This window comes from Canis aureus, chromosome 17 (assembly GCF_053574225.1).
Source record: "Canis aureus isolate CA01 chromosome 17, VMU_Caureus_v.1.0, whole genome shotgun sequence".
NCBI lineage: Eukaryota > Metazoa > Chordata > Mammalia > Carnivora > Canidae > Canis > Canis aureus.
Genome location: NC_135627.1, coordinates 32,091,591 through 32,113,650, shown reverse-complemented (window position 1 = coordinate 32,113,650; position 22,060 = coordinate 32,091,591). Strand labels below are relative to the sequence as shown.

General features: G+C 37.9%; 1 protein-coding gene across 2 annotated transcripts; it reads right to left on the bottom strand.

The window, feature by feature from the left end:
• Window positions 1-2,250: 2,250 nt before the first annotated feature.
• Window positions 2,251-19,820, bottom strand: COMMD6 (COMM domain containing 6). Of its 2 annotated transcripts, none has more exons than XM_077855365.1 (3): window positions 19,696-19,820; window positions 6,269-6,421; window positions 2,251-2,462 (listed from the first exon to the last, which is right to left on the bottom strand). In XM_077855365.1, the coding sequence occupies exons 1-3, from the start codon at window positions 19,735-19,737 to the stop codon at window positions 2,412-2,414; spliced, it is 246 nt and encodes an 81-aa protein (XP_077711491.1). In that variant the 5' UTR covers window positions 19,738-19,820; the 3' UTR covers window positions 2,251-2,411. The 2 variants fall into 2 exon arrangements, with proteins under 2 accessions (XP_077711491.1, XP_077711492.1); XM_077855366.1 differs by lacking the exon at window positions 19,696-19,820 and adding an exon at window positions 19,377-19,573.
• Between the last annotated feature and the right edge of the window lie 2,240 nt (window positions 19,821-22,060).

Genomic DNA, 22,060 nt, shown 5'->3' with positions numbered 1-22,060 from the left:
TTACTTGTTATTTCTCGTCTTTTTGGTTTTAGCCCATCTGACAGGTGTAAGGTGATACCTCATTGTGATTTTTATTTGCTTTTTTCTGATGATTAGTGATTTTCAGCATATTCTCATATGTCTCTTGGCCAGAAGATGAGAATTTATGACGAAAACTGGATGTGGCTTAGGATGCTTCTGCCCAGATTCCATTGGCTACAACCCAACCATGAAGTCCTTACCCAACTGCAAGGGAGGCTGGAAAATGCAGTCTTCCTGTAGGCCCAAACAGAGGAAATGGATAATATCCAACCAATTTTGCCAAGTATCTTTACATCCTGGTAACTTTATTTCAAAGGATTTATTTCTGGACTGACATTTCTGGACTATGAAATTTGAATATTGTATGAGATCACTTGCATAAGGACCATAATAATTCCTATTTCTGTCAGCAGAGTAAGAATACTTAGCACCATTCTTGTTTTTCTAAATCTCCCCTCTGTGAGTGCTAGAAGACTAGAACTAAATTGACCAGATTCTTTTGTCAACTGGGTCCTGGTTTAACTTCTACCAATAAGAGGCATTCTCACTGTGAAATCAGGAAGGGCAAAGAAAGCAAGCAGCCTTTATTTCGTTACACACGGAACGACGGCAGGTCGTGTCAATCACACGTTGACAGATGGCAGAATGGCATGCGCAGTGGCTTCCAGGTGAGGTCCGGCATTGTGCAGAGATTACTGGCAGTGGTTTTCCCTGAAATTCCTGCATCCCTGGATTTCTAAAAGTCAGCCATGATTTCTTTTTTTTTTTTTTAATTTTTATTTATTTATGATAGTCACACAGAGAGAGAGAGAGGCAGAGACACAGGCAGAGGGAGAAGCAGGCTCCACGCACCGGGAGCCCGACGTGGGATTCGATCCCGGGTCTCCAGGATCGTGCCCTGGGCCAAAGGCAGGCGCCAAACCGCTGCGCCACCCAGGGATCCCTCAGCCATGATTTCTACTGACTTTTTCCTTTAGATAGTTTAGTGAGCATCTCATTTCTTATATAAAATCTCTTCCTGGGATCCCTGAGTGGCTCAGCGGTTTAGCGCCTGCCTTTGGCCCAGGGCGCGACCCTGGAGACCCGGGATTGAGTCCCACGTCGGGCATCCCGGTGCATGGAGCCTGCTTCTCCCTCTGCCTATGTCTCTGTCTCTCTCTCTCTGTGTGACTATCATAAATAAATAAAAATTAAAAAAATAAAATAAAATCTCTTCCTACTTGAAATATTTAAGGCATTTTTTTTCCAGACCAAGAACTTACACATCAACTTAGCATTTGTTTTTGGTCTTTAATAGCCCATATTTTTCCACATATAACTTTTTAATTCTTTATTTCAAATATATGTATGTTGTATGTTAGAGCTATGGAGCTGCTATCTGCCCAAGACTTGACATAAATATTCTGTAAAACTTCTAATTTTTATATTTTAAAGTCATTAATCCATCTGGAATTAGCTTTTGCATATGTTGTGAGTACTAGTATAATTTATTAAATACATTTTCCCACCTAACTGAAATACTATACATGTCCCAAATGGCTGGATCTATTTCTAGGCTATGCTGTCTATTCCAATGATCTATTTGTTTATTCCTAAGCAATGCCATAGAGCGTTATTTGCTGTGGCTTTATAAGATATTTTAATAATTGGTTTATAAATTTAAATTCAGTGGAAATCATCTAACACAATAATTTGTGCTACCAGCTTAACTTAGTTCTATACAGAACTCAAAATAATACTGTTCTATCTCAAAAAAAAAAAAAAAAAAAAGAAAAAAAATACTGTTCTATCTCTATTCATGTATTTGAACTTCCTACAAATGTTAATAACAGAAATAACTAAATGCTTGGCTAATATAAGGCAGCAATGGTCAGTCCTAACCTGATCCAAATGCTTGAGAAGGAGCAGGTTGTCTTCTCACTGACCACTGTTATCCTAAATGAATGCTAGAAAACCGAATTGGTTATGTTATTGTAATCATATGCTACTTTTTAAATTCATATATAGTTTATATATAGGACTCCATAAGAGATTTTGTTTATAAAATGGGTACAATTATTTTAGTGTTCAAATTATTGGTCTAATATATAAACTTGTGTTGCCTTCAGTATCAATCATTCAACTGTCTGCTTCTTTTACTGAGATAAAATTTACATAACAGAGTTCCCCCTTTAGAGTGTTCAATTTGATAGTTTTTAGTATATTCACAAAGTTTTACATTGATCACCATTATCTATTCCTCTTTGGGTTTTTATTATTAAAAAATGGGTAAGCAAAAGTACAATTTTCACTCAATAAATATCATTTGATCCTTATACAGTTTTGTTACAGAAAGTAAAGTCCATGATTTTAGAATGATGGTAGTAATTTATCAACCAAGTAATCAATTTTCACACAGTTTCAATAACTGCAGCAATTTCCTTGAACTGTCTGTAGAAATTCTGGAGATAAAAAGGAAAAAGAATATTAACTTAGCTTTTACAGAATATATAAGTAGTTCTCTTACTTATACCTGACCACTAAAGACCATATGACATGTTAAATTTGCATGTTGATGTTTATATCACTAATATTATTTGGAAGTTATAAAAAACAAACAGGTGCAATTTGGTACCACAAGCATAAATACTATTGTAGCATTGGATAATTAGTTCATAACTAAAATTTTTTAAAGCACAAAAGAAAGCTCTTTTTTGAGATCATACCAGGTAGATTAAATACCCAAAACGTAGGCAATGAAGATAAAAACAAAAATGACAGTTTGGGGGGGGGGGTGGTGCCTGGCTGGCTTAGCCAGTAGAGCATGCAACTCTTTTTTTAGATTTTATTTATTTATTTTAGAGAGCAGATGGAGGGGCAGAGAAGGCAGAGGGACAAGCAGACTCCATTCTGAGTGTGGAACCGACACAGGGCTCAATCTCACAACCCTGAGATCATGACCTGAGCAGAAAACAAAAGTGCAGTTCTTTAAAAAGATTAAAAAAAAAAAAAAAAAAAAGGGACACCTGGGTGGCTCATTGGTTGAGCATCTGCCTTGGACTCAAGTCATGATCCCTGGGTCCTGGGATGAAGTACAGCATCAGGTTCCCCACAGAGAGCCTACCTCTCCCCCTGCCTCTCTTTTGTCTCTCATGAATAGATAAAATCTTAAAAAAAAAAAAAAAAAAAAAGGAAATAAAGTTCAGTTTCCAGGTTTCAAAGCATTTTAAATCTAGTGAGAAAGACTGTGTATCAGGGTGAGTCAGCTGTCTTCTTTAAGATACAGGTTTAGTTACAATAAGAAAGACCTGGGTTGCCTGCGTGGCTCAGTGGTTGAGTGTCTGCCTTTGGCTCAGGGCATGATCCCAAAGTCCCAGGATTGAGTCTTGCACCTGGCTTCTTCCATGGAACCTGCTTCTCCCTCTGGCTATGTCTCTGTCTCTCTCTGTGTCTTCCATGAATAAATAAATAAAATCTTAAAAAAAAAAAAAAATAAGAAAGACCCACACTGACAATGGCTTATATGATAGAAGCATATTTCCTTTTCATTTAAAAATTAAGCTGGGGGCAGCCCAGATGGCCCCGCGGTTGAGTGCTGCCTTTGGCCCAGGGCGTGATCCTGGAGACCTGGAATCAAATCCCACATAGAGTCCCACATGCCCGCAGGCATGGAGCCTGCTTCTCCCTCTGCCTGTGTCTCTGCCATTCTCTCTCTCTCTGTGTGTCTCTTATGAATAAATAAATAGAATCTTAAAAAAAAATTAAGCTGGTATGGTTGTTCTCCTATAAAAGTCATCTATTTTTCCATCTCCCAAATTTCCAAAAGAAGGAGCAAACAAATTCTGTTTTCCTTTCTTCTCTACCTGCCATGAAGCTAGGAGGCAAATTTGAAACTTAACCTCAGCAATTAGGATACTCTCTAATGATTTACATATTTGCATTTTCCTTCTTACTTGGTCTTAGTTCTCTATTTTGCTACTTACAAGTATATATATTTTAATTTATATGTAAATTCATTATGGAAGGAAGCCAGATGTAACTATTATTAATGGTCAAAATTTCTGTTACAAAAAAGACATAAATTGAAAGCTCAAAAAATGTTCCTATGCTCTCAATGCTGCAATGTGACTAACAGGCTCTGGATTGGTTAAAAGCCATGTAAAAAACCTTCTTTTAAGAGATTTGTCCCATTTGTGATTCTTTTCCTAGAGGGAAAATTCTTAGAGGTGGAATCAGAGAGCATGAATGCTATCAGAAAAATTAGAAATAGGCCAAGATTGTGAATTATATAAAGGAATGGATGAATATATATATATTCATATATATATATATATATTTTTTGAAATTGATTTGGTCCTTATATTCAGTTGAAGGCTACTCACATATCGTAATATACTATACTTCCTTTTAGCTAATTCTTAATTCTTTCCAGGATGCTAATTAGCATTAATAATGTTGACCATGGGTTTTTGTTCAAAAGCAGCGATATCTATTTTAAAGAAATAAAAAGCCCTTAAAATATAATTTATAAAACAGAACTACCATATGGATCCTGAAACCTCACTTCGGGGTATATATCCAAAGGAAATAAAATCACTACCTCAAAGAGGTAGCTTCATTCCCATGTTCTTTGAGCATTATTCAGAGTAGCTAAAGTATGGAAACAACTGTGTGCTGACACATGAATGCATTAAAAAATGTGGTGTGTGTGTGTGTTTGTATAGTAGAACACTATACACCCTTAGAAAGAAATCCTTCTATTTTTGACAACATGAATGACCTTGGAGGATATTTAAAAAAATATTTTATTTATTCATGAGAGACACAGAGAGAGAGGCAGAGACATAGGCAGAGGGGAAGCAGGCTCCCTGCAGGGAGCCTGATGCAGGACTGGATCATGACCTGAGCCGAAGATAGGTGCTCAACCACTGAGCCACCCAGGCTTCCTGAACTTGGAGGATATTATTGCTAAATGAAATAAGCCAGACACAGATAAATACTGCACGATCTCACTTATTTCTGGGATCTAAAAAAGTAGAACTCATAATAACAAGAGAGTAGGCAGTGTTACCAGGGCTGGGGAGTAAGAGCAATGACGAGATATTGGTCAAAGGTACAAACTTTCAGTTATAAGATGTATAAGTTCTGCAGACCTAATGTGTAGTATGGTGACTATAGTTAATAATAATGTATTGTGTACTTGAAATTTGCTAAGAGTAGATCTCAAGTGTTTTCCCCACACAGTCACATAAGAGAGCCATATAAGGTGGTGGATATGTTAATTCGCTTGACTGTGGTAATCACTTCACAATGTATACATAATACCAAAACATCACATCATATACCTTAGATACATATAATTTTTATTTGACAACTATACTTCAATAAAGCTAGGGGGAGAGTGTAATTTTTAAAAGAAGAAATCAAAAGCATCCTAAAAGGTATGAGAGGCTTTTCTTAAAAGGGAAGTCTAGGATCAATATATTTTTAGTTTTACAAAGAAGTCTCATTATATTTCTATTGCATTCACTTGGTTGTTTGTTGTTGTTGTTTACAGTACTTTACTTTTCTTAGAGTACTAACTATTGTGAGAATTCTTAACTATTCACTCACCAAACCAATCAAACAAACAAAAACAAAACTCTAAGGCCAGTTAAAGTAGTTAATGTTAAAATATTTCCTTGAAGGCACCTTTAAAAGAAAATCTAATTTTTCACTCATCCCCTTTTCTTCTTCCTTGCTTACAGAAAACAGGTAGAAATGATAATGTGAATAAGATTACCCTACATATAAACTACTGAGTTACTCAAATCTCTAACTAATAAAACAATCATCAAGTAGTTGGTACTCTGATCAGCATTTTATAAAACATTTCCAGTCAGAAAATGCAAGGTTGACACTGTTCAAAGACAAGATTCATTTAGCTTATCATTCTTGAATATGAAGCCTAAAAATAATAAAACAGTTAAATGCAAAGTAAATATCCTGCCAGAGAAGATGAAAATTTCCTAAGTATATTCACAGAAGTGTACTGTGAGAGTGATCAAATATGACAGTACACTAACTTAGCATTATATTGAAAATATTGAAATTTATCAAATTCCCCCCCAAAAAATTCAGATCTTTTATATGTACTAATAAATGTAAAGCACATCAAAACAACTATAAATAAAAACAGTTAAAATTTTCCCTTAAGAAAGATTTCATAAATGTTTAAGTAGCAACTACAGAACAATAAACTACAACTTGAATGAGTGAAATCACAAACCTGAAATTGTGGAATTGTCATTTCAAAGCACTTGTTCTTTACTTGGCCTGAATGATCTGCCACTTTGAGCAACACTGCAACATAAGGATACTTAAGAGATCTGCAACTGTCGGAGCTCACAGCCATACCCAGTTTCCACTGAAAATCTACAAGCTGTAATGAAATATTACAGAACAATACATTGGTAATAACATTGCCATGGATGCAGATATTTACTCAATTTTACTGCTCTCACATTGAACTTTTAGTTTCAATGCTGGTCATAGAAAAGAAAATATCTTCATTTTAATATTGCTAGGGGAACAATAATCAGAGGAAAATGGAGAGGCAATATGGGATATAAACAGAGTTGGACAACAACACTGTCATAATTACAATAGTAAAACACACACGCACACACACACATCTTCACCAGATGTATAATGGAAGTAGAAGGATGATGTGGTTTTCCCTTCATTTTGCTCCTACATTTAATGGGACTACAAGTGCTCTGTAGCCTCTCTCACCTCACTCACTTGAAAGTCCTAAAGTGGAAGATGAGTTACATACAATCTTCATATGTGACTAGGACCCAAACGGGAACCGTTCCAGTTTCCTTTCTCACCATGGTCCTCGACCTGAAGCCTTATACTAGCATAAGCACTAGGTGTTAGGTGGTTTTAGGTTTCATTACTGTTGATGATGAACACCTGTCAGGTGATGCGCTATGTAGTTTACATGTATTAAATGCCTCATTGAATCATCAACATTATAGGCTATTATTTCCATTTTGCAAATGACAAAACTGAATTTCAGAGAGCTTAGATAATGTGTGCAAGATCACACATTTCTGTGATCAGAACTGAAACCAAAGTCTGACTCCAAAGATTGCATCCTTATTGATAATTGGCTGCCTTAATACTTTTAATCTAATTTCTATCAATGACTGCACGGTGTTGCGGGGGCATAAAACAGGATTGGATAAATGTAGCTCTTAATACTGACTAAAACATAAGTTGGTGAGTGGAGGAATTTTGTTTTTTTTCAAAGCTTAGACAAGTAAATGGTACACAGCAGCCACTCATGAAAAATACTTGTTGGTTAATACTTTTTGCTACCAAATTAATTCTGATAGGGCAAAAAGCTTTGTTTATTAATAAATCTTTTTTAAAATAAAATTTGGGTAAAATAAAATAAAATAAAATAAAATAAAATAAAATAAAATAAAATAAAATAAAATTTGGGATCTTTTTTAAACAAGACTTATTTATATACTACCTACAAGATGTGCTCTAGAGGTAAGAAGGCAAACAGACTAAAAATGAAGGGATGGAAAAAGATATTCCATGAAATGGAAACCAAAGAAAGCTGGGATAGCTACAGGTAATATCAGACAAAATAGACTTTAAAACAAAGACTATAATAAGAAACAAGCAAATTACATAATGAAAAAGGGGTCAATCCAACAAGAAGATACAATGTGTAAATATTTATGTACCCAAAATAGGAGCACCTAAATAAACAAAGCAAATATTAACAGACCTAGAGGAAGAAACAGCGTACAATAATAGTAGACCTTAAATAGTCCTCTTGAATCAATGGATAGAACATTCAGACAGAAAATCAATAAGGAAACATCAGCTCTAAACAACACGTTAGAACAGATGGACTTAACGAATAGTTACAGAACATTCCATCCAAAAGCAATAGAATATACATCTTCTCAAGTGCACATGGAACGTTTGCCAAGACAAAAAAAGTCTTCATTTAAGAGGACTGAAATCCTATCAAGCATCCTCTCTGACCACAATAGTATGAAACTAGACATTAATTACAAGAAAAAAAAAAAAAACTAGAAAATTCACAAATATGTGAATACATAACAACATTAATGGGTCAAAAAAGAACCCAAAGGGGAAATTTAAAAAGTGTCTTGAGACAAAGAAAAATGAAAGCGTAATATACCAAAATTTATGGGATGCAGCAAAAACAGTTCTCAGATGTAAGTTCATAGTGATAAATGCCTACCTCATGAAACTAGAAAAGTCTCAACTAAACAAGCCAACTGTAAAACTCCAGAAAATAGAAGGGTGCCTGAGTGGCTCAGTCAGTCAAGCATCTGACTCTTGATTTTGGCTTAGGTGATCTCAGGATTGAGTGAACCCCATGTCCAGCTCAGGCACTGGGCATCAAACCTGCTTAAGATTCTCTTGTTTCGGGATCCCTGGGTGGCGCAGTGGTTTGGCGCCTGCCTTTGGCCCGGGGCGCGATCCTGGAGACCCGGGATTGAGTCCCACATCGGGCTCCCGGTGCACGGAGCCTGCTTCTCCCTCTGCCTGTCTCTCTGCCTCTCTCTCTCTCTGTGTGTGACTATCATAAAATAAAATTAAAAAAAAAAAAAAAAGATTTTCTTGTTTCCTCTCCCTGTGCCCTTTCCTCCCCGCTAAAAAAAAAAAAAAAGAGAAAATGAAGCCCAAAGTTAGCAGAAGGAAATAAAGATTAGAACAGAAATAGACACTGAAAAGACAATAGAAAATATCACTAAAACTAAAAACTGATTCTTTGAAAAGATTAAAAAATTAAGACTTTGGCTAGAGTCACCAAGAAAAAAGAGGAAAATAAAATCCAAAGTGGGAGAGGAGACATTACAACTGATGCCATGTTAATATATAGGATCCTAAGAGACTACAATGAATAATTACATACCAATAAATTGAACAACCTAGAAGAAATGGATACATTCCTAGAAATATACAAACCACAAAGCCTGAATCATGATGAAACAGAAAACCTGAACAGACCTACTACTAGCAAGGAAAGAAACTGAATCAGTAATCAAAGATATTCCCACAAAAAAAAAGTCAATAGACCAGATGGCTTCACTGATGAATTCTACCAAACATTCAAACAGGAATTAATACCAATACTTCTCAGACTCTGCAAAACAAAAAACAGGAAAACTCTTCTTTTATGAGACCAATATTACCCCGATACCAAAACCAGACAAGGATGCCACAGGAACAGAAAAGTACAGGCCTATATCCCTAATAAACATAAATATAAAAATCCTCAACAAAAGATTAGCAAACTAAATTTAATAATACATTAATAGGATCATACACCACACTCAAGTCAGTTATTCTAGAGATATAACGATTGTTCAACATCTGTAAATCAATGTGATAAACATTTTAAAAATGAAAGATAAAAATCATATAATCATCTCAATAGATACAGAAAAAAGTATTTGACAAAATTCAATACCAATTCATGATATTAAAAAAAAAACCTCTCAACAAAGCAGGCATAAAGGGAACATACCTTAAAACATAAAGGCCACATATGGCAAGCCTACAGCTAACATTATATTCAATGGTAAAAAGTTAAAAGGTTTTCCTTTCAGATCAGGAACATGACAACGATGTCCACTTGAACCAATTTTATTCAACACAGAACTGGAAATACTAGTCAGAGCAATTAACCAATAAAAAGAAATAAAAGGCAAGATCCCAGGACCCTGCTCAATGGGGAGTCTGCTTTCCCCCCTGCCCCTTTTCCTTCTGTCCCTCTCCCTGGCTCGTGCTCTCTCTCTCAGATAAATAAATAAAATCTTAAAAAGAGCTGGAAACAATAATAAACGGAAAGATATCCTGTGCTCAAGGATTGGAAGAATTAATGTTGTTAAAATATTGTCCATACTACTCAAAGCGATCTATAGATTCAATGCAATCCCAATAAAAATTCCAATGATATTTTTCACAGAATGGAAAAAACTCTAAAAAGTATGAAACCACAGAAGACCCCCAAAATAGCCAAAGCAAATTCTGGGAAAGAACAAAGCTGGGGACATCATGCTCTCTGGTTTCAAACTATAATACAAAGCTATAGTAATTTTTAAAATATAGCACTGGAATGAAAACAGACACATAGATTAATGAAACATAATAGAAAGCCCAAAAATAAACCCATGCCTACACGGTCAATTAATTTATGACAAGGGAGTCAAGAATGTACAGTGGTAAAAGGACAATATCTTGGGCACCTGGGTGGCTCAGTGGTTGAGCATCTACCTTTGGCTCAGGTCGTGATCACAGGGTGCTGAGACTGAGTCCTGCATCAGGCTCCCCGCGTGGAGCCTGCTTCTCCCTCTGTCTATGTCTCTGCCTCTTTCTGTCTCTTATGAATAAATATATATATTTTTAAAAGGATAGTATCTTCAATAAATAATGTTCGGAAAACTGAACAGCCACATGCAAAGGAAGGAAACTTGACCACTCTCTTATGCCATACACAAAAATTTACTCAAAATGGATGAAGGACTTGAAAATAAGACCTGAAACCATAAAACTCCTAGAACAAAATGTAGACAGGAAGCTCCTGGAGAACAGAAATCATGGTGATAATTTTTTTAATCTGACACCAAAAGCAAAAGCAACCAAAGCAAAAGTAAACAAGTGGGACTACATTAAACTGAGCTTCTGCACAGCAAAGTAGCTATATTCATAATCGCCTAAACTGAAACCACCCAAATGTTCATCAGTTATAAGAAACGTGAAATATGTACAACAATGAACTACAGCTACAATTTAACATCAAAATGTCGAAAAGAAACAAGTCAAAAGTTATGTGATCACATTCACTTAAACTTGAGAAACAGGAAATACAGTATTGTTTAAGGCTGCATACACAGGTGGGAAAATTATATACAGAGGCAAGAATGCAATTATCACAAAAGTATCATTACCTGTATGGAGGAGAAAAGAGAGAGGTTTGATTGGGAAAGCGCCTGTGGTGGGCTTCTGAGGTACTGGTGATGCTCCATGTCTTGAATTTGATTGTGGTTACAAAGATGCTCACTTTAAAGTCACTCATTAAGCTGTTCATGGTAATGCACTTTTTTGGCATGTTACCTTGTAGATATCAGGCGGGGGGAGTGAGTATCAGTGAATACAAACCTTTCTGGTTGAAAGGAAAAATTTATTGTAGGCTACTGTGATCAAAGGAATGCTTTACAGAAGGCATAAACTTTCAGCTCAGTTTTGAAGATTAAACAGAACTGAAATTGAGAGGAAAATGTGTCTTCTTTATATATTCCATAACTACACACCTAACAAAGAATAAATGCTTGATAAATATTAAGCTGAACCAACTAGAGATGGAGATAGTCAATATCTGGTATAAGACAGCATTTAACTGCCTTAAAGTGGATGGCTCCTGTAAGGAAGTATGGAAGATAAAGCTGAAAAAAAGAGGTGAAGAAGCCAATAATTCCTTTCAAATTGTGAGTTTTCAGAGGTTTTCAGAGTATTCTCATATACTTTATCTTATGGAAAATATATTACATCATTTAAATTTCTCCTTTATGCAGGACTCACTGAATTTTTTTCAGTAAAGATATGAAAGTATTGATTAAAATATATTCATCTGGGACACCTGGGTGGCTCAGCAGTTGAGTGTTTACCTTTGGCCCAGGGTGTGATCCTGGAGGCCCCAGGATCGAGTCCCACATCGGGCTCCATGCATGGAGCCTGCTTCTCTGTCTCTGCCTCTCCTCTCTCTGTGTCTCTCATGAATAAATAAATAAAATCTTAAAAAAAAATTTAATATATAAATAAATAATATTCATCTGGTGGCAGGAGAATACAATAATCCAGGTATGAGGTTTTTAAGTGCCTGAACTAAAGTGGTAATAAGTAGGATTAAGCTGATCCTTAAAGAATGAATGAGTAAGGCCCTGGTGTTTTTCTTAACAATTATGGGAGAGATCAAAGACAACTATGAAAATATGAGTACAGATGACGGGGAGAATGTTGATACCATATTACCAATCAGACTTTATATATTTTAAGGCTAAAGGTATTATCAAGTGGTGACAGAGGATATTTAAATAGGAATGTTCAATAAGTGGCTAAAAATCCAAGAACAGAATCTAAGGGAGTTTGTAATTAGAGATATATTTTTTATATTATATCAATAGTGATTTCCAAAAATTTAATTTAGGGCACTTCTTAAACTTATTCAGTCTGCACAATTTCTTGATGCTTTACTGTCTACAGGAAAATGGTAGAGAAAAATCATTACTTGATTCTCAGTCTGAAATAAAACTAGATTATTTAGAACATTTCAAACAGAAAATCAATTAAGGAACACAATGTTGGAATCTGACGGCAAATTACAATGGTGAAACTGTCAGGTGAGGAAATAGGGAGAGCTACCATCCAGACACTCAATGTACAAAATGTGTACACAGAAGGAAAAGAAAGCTGGGATTCAGTTCATATTTCTAAAACTGAATATTTAAATGCAGTTTAAGGGACGCCTGGGTGGCTTGGCAGTTAAGCATCTGCCTTCAGCTGAGGGCATGATTCTGGGGTTCTGGGATTGAATCCCCGAATCAGGCCTGCTTCTCCCTTTGCCTATGTCTCTGCCTCTCTCTGTGTGTGTCTCTCATAAATATATAAATAACATTTTAGTATTTTTTATTTTTTATTTTTAATATTTTGGGCTCCCCAATAACATTTTTAAAAAAATCAGAACAGCACACTTATCATTATGGAGGACATTAAGAATGAAATATTGCCTCAAAACTTTTTTTTTTCAAGATTTTATTCATTTGGGGGATCCCTGGGTGGCTCAGTGGTTTAGCGCCTGCCTTTGGCCCAGGGCGTGATCCTGGGACTCCAGGATCGAGTCCCACGTCAGGCTCCCGGCATGGAGCCTGCTTCTCCCTCTGCCTGTGTCTCTGCCTCTCTCTCTCTGTCTATCATGAATAACTAATTTATAATCTTTAAAAAAAAAATTATTCATTTGAGAGAGAACACAAGCAGGGAGGAGGGGCAGAAGGAGAGGGAGAAGCAGGCTCCATGTCAAGCAAGGAGCCCAACTTTAGGCTCGATCCCAGGACCCCAGGATCAATGACCTAAGCTGAAAGCAGACACTTAACTAACCAGGTGCTGCATCCTCAAAACTCTTGTAGAATTAAGAAAATAATTTTAAAAAGGGGAATAATTTTACAAAGGGGAAAAAACTAGTAGTGAAAAAATAGAAAAACATTTCAAAATAAAATGAATATAAAGAAGAAAAATAATCTCAAAACAAATATAGATTAAAAGGTAAACAAATTAGCTGTACTCAGTCACACTAAAAATTGATCTGAGCGCGCCTGGGTGGCTCAGTCGGTTGAGTGTCTGACTTCCACTCAGGTCATGATCTCAAGGGTCCTGGGATCCCCACCCCAGGTCCAGCTCCTCACTCAGCGGGGAATCTGTTTCTCCCTCTCCCTCTGCTCCTCCTCGCACCTCAGCATGCACACGCTCTCTCAAATAAAATCTTTTTAAAAAATTGATATGGTAGCTGTAGTTATTAGTAACATAAAACATCATATAAAAAACTGTCTATAAAGAAAAATACTGATAAAGACCATTTCAGTTTAAATTTAGTTTTTATTTTTTCAAAATACAACATATAGTATTAGAAAGACAATCATCCACAACTCTATCCTAAAAACTATTTTCTTATTTCTAGCCTTCATATGTAATTTTTATAGCTAGTCATAAAATATACACTTTTATGTTCTCTCCTTTTTCAGTGAAAGTTTGCCAATGGAAGGAATGTTAAGTATTCTGCACACCTTACTCTCTCTCAAAAGTACAATGAGGAAAAGACTGACCAAATAACTCATCCAAGGATACAAAACTAGTATAGCTGATATTCCAACCCTAATCCATCTGATTTCATATTCTACACAGTACAGTTTTTATTTTACCTAGCTGCAACATTACTATTTGGAATTAAGTTCTAGTAGGTCAAGAAACTAAATAGGTCTAGAATGGCATGAGAATGTTTATTTATCATTTTCTACATGCTAGACCGAAGCTGTCTAATACAGTAGCCATTACCCAAATGTGACTATTTAAATCAATAAAATAAAAAATTTCACTTCCGGGACGCCTGGGTGGCTCAGTGATTGAGCGTCTGCCTCTGGCTCAGGCCCGGGTGGAGTCCCACATCAGGCTTCCTGCATGGAGCCTGCTTCTTCCTCTGCTTGTGTCTCTGCCTCTCTCCCTCTGTGTCTCTCATGAATAAATAAATAAAATCTTTAAAAAAATTTTTCACTTCCTTAGTTGGGCTAGTCACATATTAAGTGCTCACAGTCACATCTAGCTAGTGTGGACAGTGCCAATACAGAACATTTCCACCATCACAAAAGTTCTATTGAAGAGTGCTATGCTACACTCTGTGTTTATATGCAGAACTTGATTAAGGCAGGAGTTATTAGCAAATTTCTACTTGAGAGTTCATATTACACTAGTGCAAGTATACAACATTTGCTAAGTCATTAGCCTTCCTCTTCTCGTTTACTGGTACCTTTATCCATACTCTGCTTTTTAATTTTCTCAATAGCACTCATTATTATCTGAAATTATCATGTTTATTATGTTATTATCAGTCAGGTAATAAATAACCTGACTCCCCAAGGAAATTCACACTTTGTAGGAGCAAGGGTATTATCCATCTAGTTTATTACTCAATCTACTACAACAATATTTGGTACAAAGTGAATGTCTAAACAAGTATTTGTTGAACTAACAAGTTTGGAATTTCTGGAGCATGTGGTAACTGGTCTCCAAAGATAGCTTCCAATACAGTTAGTGTCATCCCTCCCTGTACATAGATGTCACTTCTTAAGCTCCATTAAGTGGAGCTTATTTTCTTTCCCTCTGCACCAATCTGAGCTGTCCCTGTGATTGCTTTGATGAGCAGAATATGGCAAAAGAGACTTTCAGGAATCTTTGAGCCTAGGCCTTAAGAGAACTGGCAGTGTCTGCCTCCTTCTTCATGGAATACTGGCTCTTGGGGACTCTCTCTCTCTCTTGAAACCCAGCTACCCTAGGGTGAACAGCCATGTAGGGAGAATCAAGTCACTCTAATTATCAGCTCTAGCTGACTCTTAGTCAAAGTCATCACTAGCCACGTGAGTGAGCCCTTTGGGTTTCCAGCTCAATTAGGCTCCTAGATGACAGGGAGTAGAAACTATCATCTAGCTAACCCGAGGTAACCCACAAGAGTCCTGAAAGGTCATTAAACTGAAGTTATTAAGTTTTGGATAGTTTATTATATACAGCACCCAGCTGAAAATAACTTCGTCAATAACCTTAATATATGACATCAAAAATGTATTCTCACGATTTAATCGCAAATGTGTTTCTAGAAATTTTAGCAAAAACAACTAAAAGCTATTTCAGATTTAATAAGTGTAACCTCTTAATTACCTCTTAGAGATGCTAATACCACCAGTAAAAATAATACAGAATAAAGCCCTTCCCATTAAACATATTCATACTAATAAATTCATAGTACATAAGCCCTCCAACTCCAGACAAATATCATCTTCCCTCAAAAATGCTTTTTATCCTCATCTCATTTCTACTGATGACCATTTCCCTAGTGACACAGGTCTGTTGGTCAACTTTGACTTTTCTCAAAATGCGTAAGAATTGGTAGGCACTCAAGATTTTATTTCAGCCAATGCTGATATTTATTCCCTTCTTCCCAATCTCCTCGCTACAGACCTACAAATAGTTGGTTTTTTTTTCAATCTTGCCTTAGATTTTACTGCAGCCTATTTTGTTTCTTGCCTATAGTCTCTGTTGGCTCCAATATAGACTATAGTCTCTAAATGCTATTTATATATTAACCAAATCTAGTATCACAGGTCAAGATTTAAAACCTACTGTCTCATGAGGTAGTTACCAACCCAGCACTTGAGTTATCTTCCAGCACAGTCCTTGTTTTCCCATTCGTCCTCAAACAGGACTGCATCCCTTCTTTATATTCTCATGTATTTCCGCCCATGCTGCTCATTCCTCTTGCAATATAATTCTCAAACATCTAACTCCTCTCTAATTCTATCTGCTTTGTGAAGTCTTTCCTGGTTTCCTTAAACTTTCTATGAACATTCATGTCATTTCATACACCCTTATCAGCTAGAACATTCTGCCTTGTATAGGAGTCATCTGTGGACCTGTCTCCCATCCCCTTATCCACTAGATGTCAACTCCTTGAGTGCAGTTTGTACAATCAACACAATACACAGAATTACAAAAGCAGTCATACATTTATGAACCACTATATAAAATGTAAAAAATTTAAGTGACTACGTTTCATATATGAGAAGAGGGAAAAGGGCAGTAGATATTGCATGTCAACAGAACATCTTACTTTTGATTTATACCGTAAAACTGGCAACAAGGAAAGCAATAAAAGATGGCAGCAGTAGGAATAACCGATCCACCTGTGAGGAAGTGTTCTAATTAGACATCTAGAAGAAATCATAAACTACTTCAAAACAATGACTGTAAGTATCAGAAGGTGTAATAATGGATAATCTGAGATCTCTGGTGCTGGGTAACACAGCATTATGATTTGTTAATTAACAGGCTCAAATTCTAAAATCAGACCAACCTGAGTTTGAATCTCAGCTCTCCTACCTTCTAACCATGTGGCTTTGGAGACGTTACTATGTCTCTAGGCTCCAATATTCAGTAAGCATTTACGAAAGAATACTATGTTCTAGGCACTGGAGATATAAAAAAGAAGAAAACAAAGTTCCTGACCTCAGGACGTTATTTCTAGTGGGGAAGGCAAGACAATAAACAAATAAATACAAAAAAGTGTAAAAAAAAAAAAAAAGTGATGGGTAAAGAGATAGAGTGACCAGGAGGGCTGTTTAGGCAGAATTTGGGAGAGACTTCTTTGAGCAGTGGCTTCTGAGTAGAAAGGGGGCCATAGTCAGTAAGACTTTTTTTCTAGTGTGACAGGAATCACTTCAAGACTTTGAGCAGGACAAAGACCTGGTTTAACTTAGACTGCAAAAGACTCATCCAAATTGCTGGATAGGGCATGAAGTTTTAAAAGGAAAGCAACAAGACCCAATTGGGTGCCTACTGCAAAGCAATCTAGACAAGAAGATGGAGGTTTGCATTTAGGTGGTAGCAAGGCAAGGTGAATTTAGAGTATATTTTAAATGTGGAGAGAACAGTATGCTGATGGATAGTTTACAGGGCCGTGAACTCTCACTGGAGGTATGGTCCCAATTAACATGGCTAATTCATACATTGGTGAAAAATATTTAAAGAAAGAGAGGTGTTACAGCTTAAGCCAAAATATTACTTTTATCTAGTGCATTTTATTTTTAAATGTTTTATTTATTTATTCATGAGCAACACAGAGAGAGGCAGAGGCATAGGCAGAGGGAGAAGCAGGCTCCGCACAAAAAGCCCGATGTGGGACTTGATTCAGGACTCAATCCTAGACCCAGGATCATGCCCTGAGCTGAAGGCAGACGCTCAACTGCTGAGCCACCAAGGCATCCCTATCTGGTGCATTTTAAAAAGCATATACTACAAACATAAATGACTAATATTTGGGTAGTGGATTTTTTTCCCTCAATAACATCCTTGAATAGTCATTTTTTTTTCTAGCAGCACATTTAAAACTGCATCATGAGCTAAGAATAAAAATGTTCAATTTAGGAGTTTCTGGAGGTAAAAATCATGAAAGTGTGAGAGCATTTCCCACCACCCCTCCAATGACCAGGTCCTTGAGATTTTAATTCTCAGACTTGTCCACAGATCCACTAGCACTTTATCAATTATAGTTTAGGTTTTCCTAGCATGGCACTAGTTTCCACAGATTTCTATTCTGGCAAGTTGTAATGCTCTATATTCAGCTGTCTCTCCGATTTGGGGGTGGCAGTTTGCCTTACTTCTCTGATGGATCCAAGAGTTGTTAATTCTTCAGTTTGTTAAGCTTTTTACTTGTTCTTCTATATTCCAAGCTCCTTACATGCCACACTAGAAACTGGACATCTAGCACTCATTATAATTTTCTTCATAAAGGCCTTAAATATCTTTTGTTAGATTGACTGCAAGGCACTTTTATAATTTATGTTGTAAATGATGTCTTTATTTATTTTTTAAATGGTGTCTTTAAAAATAAAAGGTGTCTTTTATAAAAATATTTTTCAGCTTGTTTGAATTAAACAATTGAATCATCCTGCTAAAGTCTCATACGTATTTTAATGTTTGTAAATTATCTTGGGTTTTTGTTTTTTGTCTTGCCTTCTTCTCTGTAAACAATCATAGCCAGATAAGGGGGCTTAATCAGCCAGATTAATCTTTCTGAGTTCCCCCTACCTCCCAGGTATCCACAAAAGCAACAGCAGTTGGGAGACAGATGACAGAGAGCAGTCATTGGAACATCTCTCTGCCAATGTACTAATGTACTCCCCTTATTTCTTATCTCAGCCCTTTCTTAAGATTTTGTTTGGGCCTGGGAAACTCTTGACCTAAAATGCTCTAGTTTTCATACTCTTCTCCTGGGAAATGTACTATTAACCTGTTTCTCTAATAGTAAGTTAATACCTGATGCAGGACAAGAACACTTAAAACAAAAAGGCATAAGACCTACTTAAAAATTCAAATTCTTTTTTTTCTGGCATAAAAAAAATGCAGACACGAAAGGTTAAAGAGGTATACTTTCCATTTTCAAAATAACTTTCTTAAAGACTAAGAAAATGCGGGGGATCCCTGGGTGGCTCGGTGGTTTAGCGCCTGCCTTTGGCCCAGGGCATGATACTGGAGTCCCAGGATCGAGTCCCGCGTCGGGCTCTTGGCATGGAGCCTGCTTCTCCCTTTGCCTGTGTCTCTGCCTCTCACTCTCTGTATGTCTATCATAAATAATAAATAAATATTTAAAAAAAGACTAAGAAAATGTTTGCAGTGCTATCTTTGAGATTTTAACGACTTCCCTTTCTATAACACATTCTAAAATACTGTGTACCTAGCTTTGAATAAGCGGTCATCAAGAGCAAGAATGGCTCTGTACTCTTTGGGCTGGAGTGGGTGCAGGAGATTAAATTAAAGGGCAACGGGGATCCCCGGGTGGCGCAGCGGTTTAGCGCCTGCCTTCGGCCCAGGGCGTGATCCTGGAGTCCCGGGATGGAGTCCCACGTCGAGCTCCCTGCATGGAGCCTGCTGCTCCCTCTGCCTGTGTCTCTGCCTCTCTCTCTGTGTCTCTCATGAGTAAGTGAATAAAATCTTCAAAAAAAATAAAGAGCAGCAGCTACCGTGTCAGGTGCATAGTGGAAGGAGCAATGCAGGAATGCAGGGTGGCAGGATGAAGGTCACAGACTCGCACACACGGGCCTTGGAGGAGGGGATTGCTGGGGAAGGCTCACAGTGGTGGCACCGTCCCCGGCAGCCAGGGGCAGGAGGCGGGCCAGGTGCTACCGCCCGCCCCTCGCCCAACAGAAGCCGGAGGAAGGCGGGGCGGCCATTCACTCACCTGGTTGGTGACCTGAAATGAAGGTAGAAAACACAATTTAGGGAAAGATCTCTCCAGCTCCAGAGCCCCGCAGCCCCGACTCCTCTCAGGTCAGGACTCACCTCGGACTTAGCGTCCAGTCGCGGCTCGCTGCACCCCTCCATGCCAAGGCTCCGGGGCTCGGACCACCCGTGGACCAGCTGGACCTTCTCCCGGACGCCGACACTTCCGCTTCCGCCTCCCTCCCCGCCCGGCCTGGCGCACGCAGCGGAAGTGGGGGGAGCGAAAACAAACATATCTGCGTAACTCCCCCTTAGTGCCAATTAAACATCAGCTTCCAGGAGGTACTCAGCAAACAAGGAAATTTCTGTGCGGGGAAGGTCCGAAGATTTTGTAGATTCTTTGTGAAGGGAATGACATATTAACGAGGATGCCTTGATTCCCCTTTGGACCCGTAGACGTGGACTCTTCCCGGCTGCCCCGCCCCCTCCCTCCACACCCCGCCCCCCGCCCGCCAGCGCTTTCTGCGCACGCGCGAGGTGAAGGCCGCTGGGGTAATTGAGCTCCGCCAAGTTTTGTTTTTCTTTTTCCAGCAAGTTTTAAAACAGCTGGACGGCCACGCCCGTTTCGCCCTAGCAGTCGTTGGGAACGGGCAAGGAGATGTCGATGGAAACTATAGTTATAGATTTGCTTTTGTCACTCGGATTTCCCTCTCTAGCCTCGGTGCCGCTAGGGTGGGAATGCTTGCATCACGCTGCCACGGTCACTCCAGCGCGACACCTTCTCACCCGGTCTTCCTTCTTTTATTTTACTCATCTCATGTTCATTCCTGCACAGTATCTAAAGCGATTTTACTTTTCTCCCCAACTTTTTTTTTTTTTTTTAAGATTTTATCCATTTATTTGGCAGAGAGAGAGCGTGCACAAGCAGCGGGGACGGGGAGAGAGAGGAGCTGACACTGCGGAGCAGGGAGCAGGATGTGGGGCTCCATCCTAGGACCCTGGGATCATGAGCCTAAGGCCCAGACTTAACCAACCGAGCCCATCAGGCGCCCTCTCAACAACTTTATAGTTTGAAAAACTTGAAATTTGGGGGAGAAAATTTGCAAAAGTAGTTCGTTGAACATCCATGTACCCTTCATCCACATTCACCAACTTAACATTTTACCCATTTGCTTTACCTCTAGTTACATACACTGTTAAGGATGGCACTTCATCTCTAAATACTTGAGCACAGGGGCACCTGGGTGGCTCAGTGGTGGACTGTCTCCCTGCAGGGACCCTGCTTCTCCCTCTGCCTATGTCTCTGCCTATGTCTTTCTGTGTGTCTCTCATGAATAAATAAATAAAATCTTCAAAAATTAAAAATGGAAAAAAACACTTGAGCATATAGCACCTGACAAGAAGTAATTCGCAATTACTTAGGAATCACAATATTACTACCACTACACTCAGAAACTTTAACATTGACAAAAATACCATGATCTAACATGTGGGTCAAACTAAAATTTCCTTAATGGTCTCAGCAATATTCTTTAAAACTGTTTCCTACCATACTCACTCCCAGAATCTAATCAAGAACTACACGTTGAATTTAATTATCAAGTCTGCTAAATATCCTCAAATCTAGAATTGCATTGGTGAAGTGTTTTTGGGACTGCATTGGTTCATTACTGGAGGCTCTGGGGGAGGGTCTGTTTTTCAGTTGTTACCAGGACTCAGTTCTATACAAGTCCCACTTCCTTGCTGACTTTTGAATGGGAGTTTAGTGTCTAGAAGACATCAACATTCCTTGGTTTGTGGCCCTTTTCCTCCATCTTCAAAGCCATTAATAGCAGGTCAAGTCTTCCTCACACTTTGAATCACTCTGACCTCCTCTTCTGCAGCATCTCTTCTCTATCGTCTTCTTTCACCAATCTCTGACTCCAAGCTTGAGAAAGTCTGTTATTAAGGTCTCAAATGATTATATTGAGCATACTCAGATAATCCAGGATAATCTCTACATCTTAAGGTCCATAATCTTAATTATACCTGCAAAAGCATTTCAGAGAAGTACCCAGAGTAGTGCTTGATTGAATAACCGCTGGACAAGACTCTTGGGAGGAGGAGCATCTTTAAAATTCTGCCCACTGCAAACAACGTAATAGGATTATTGGAGAATTACATTAGTTAATGTATGTAAAACTCCTAGAATCTGTGCCAAAAAGCCACTGACTCAAGGTTATTGGACATGATTAAAATTACTAATTGGCTTGGGAATATATTCCCTGAATCCAGTGATTTCTTTCCTATGAAAGAAAGTCTGGAAAGATAGAACACTGTGGTGCATCCCACTGGTAAGCATCTCAATTCCATTTATCAGGGAATGTTTCTTTGAAGCTTTTGGTTGCCATCAGATTATGCTGCATAGTAGGATTATATTCCATGGAGGGCTGCATACACATGCACACACACCCCTTAATTACATAAAAATGTTTCCAAAAGGTGA

Coding starts and splice junctions, on each gene's coding strand:
- COMMD6 (XM_077855365.1), bottom strand. CDS start 19,737: ATGGAGGGGTGCAGCGAGCCGCGACTGGACGCTAAGTCCGAG. Junction 6,422..19,695: donor GACTGGACGCTAAGTCCGAG/GTGAGTCCTGAC, acceptor ATTTCATTACAG/CTTGTAGATTTTCAGTGGAA. Junction 2,463..6,268: donor TGACAATTCCACAATTTCAG/GTTTGTGATTTC, acceptor TTTTATCTCCAG/AATTTCTACAGACAGTTCAA.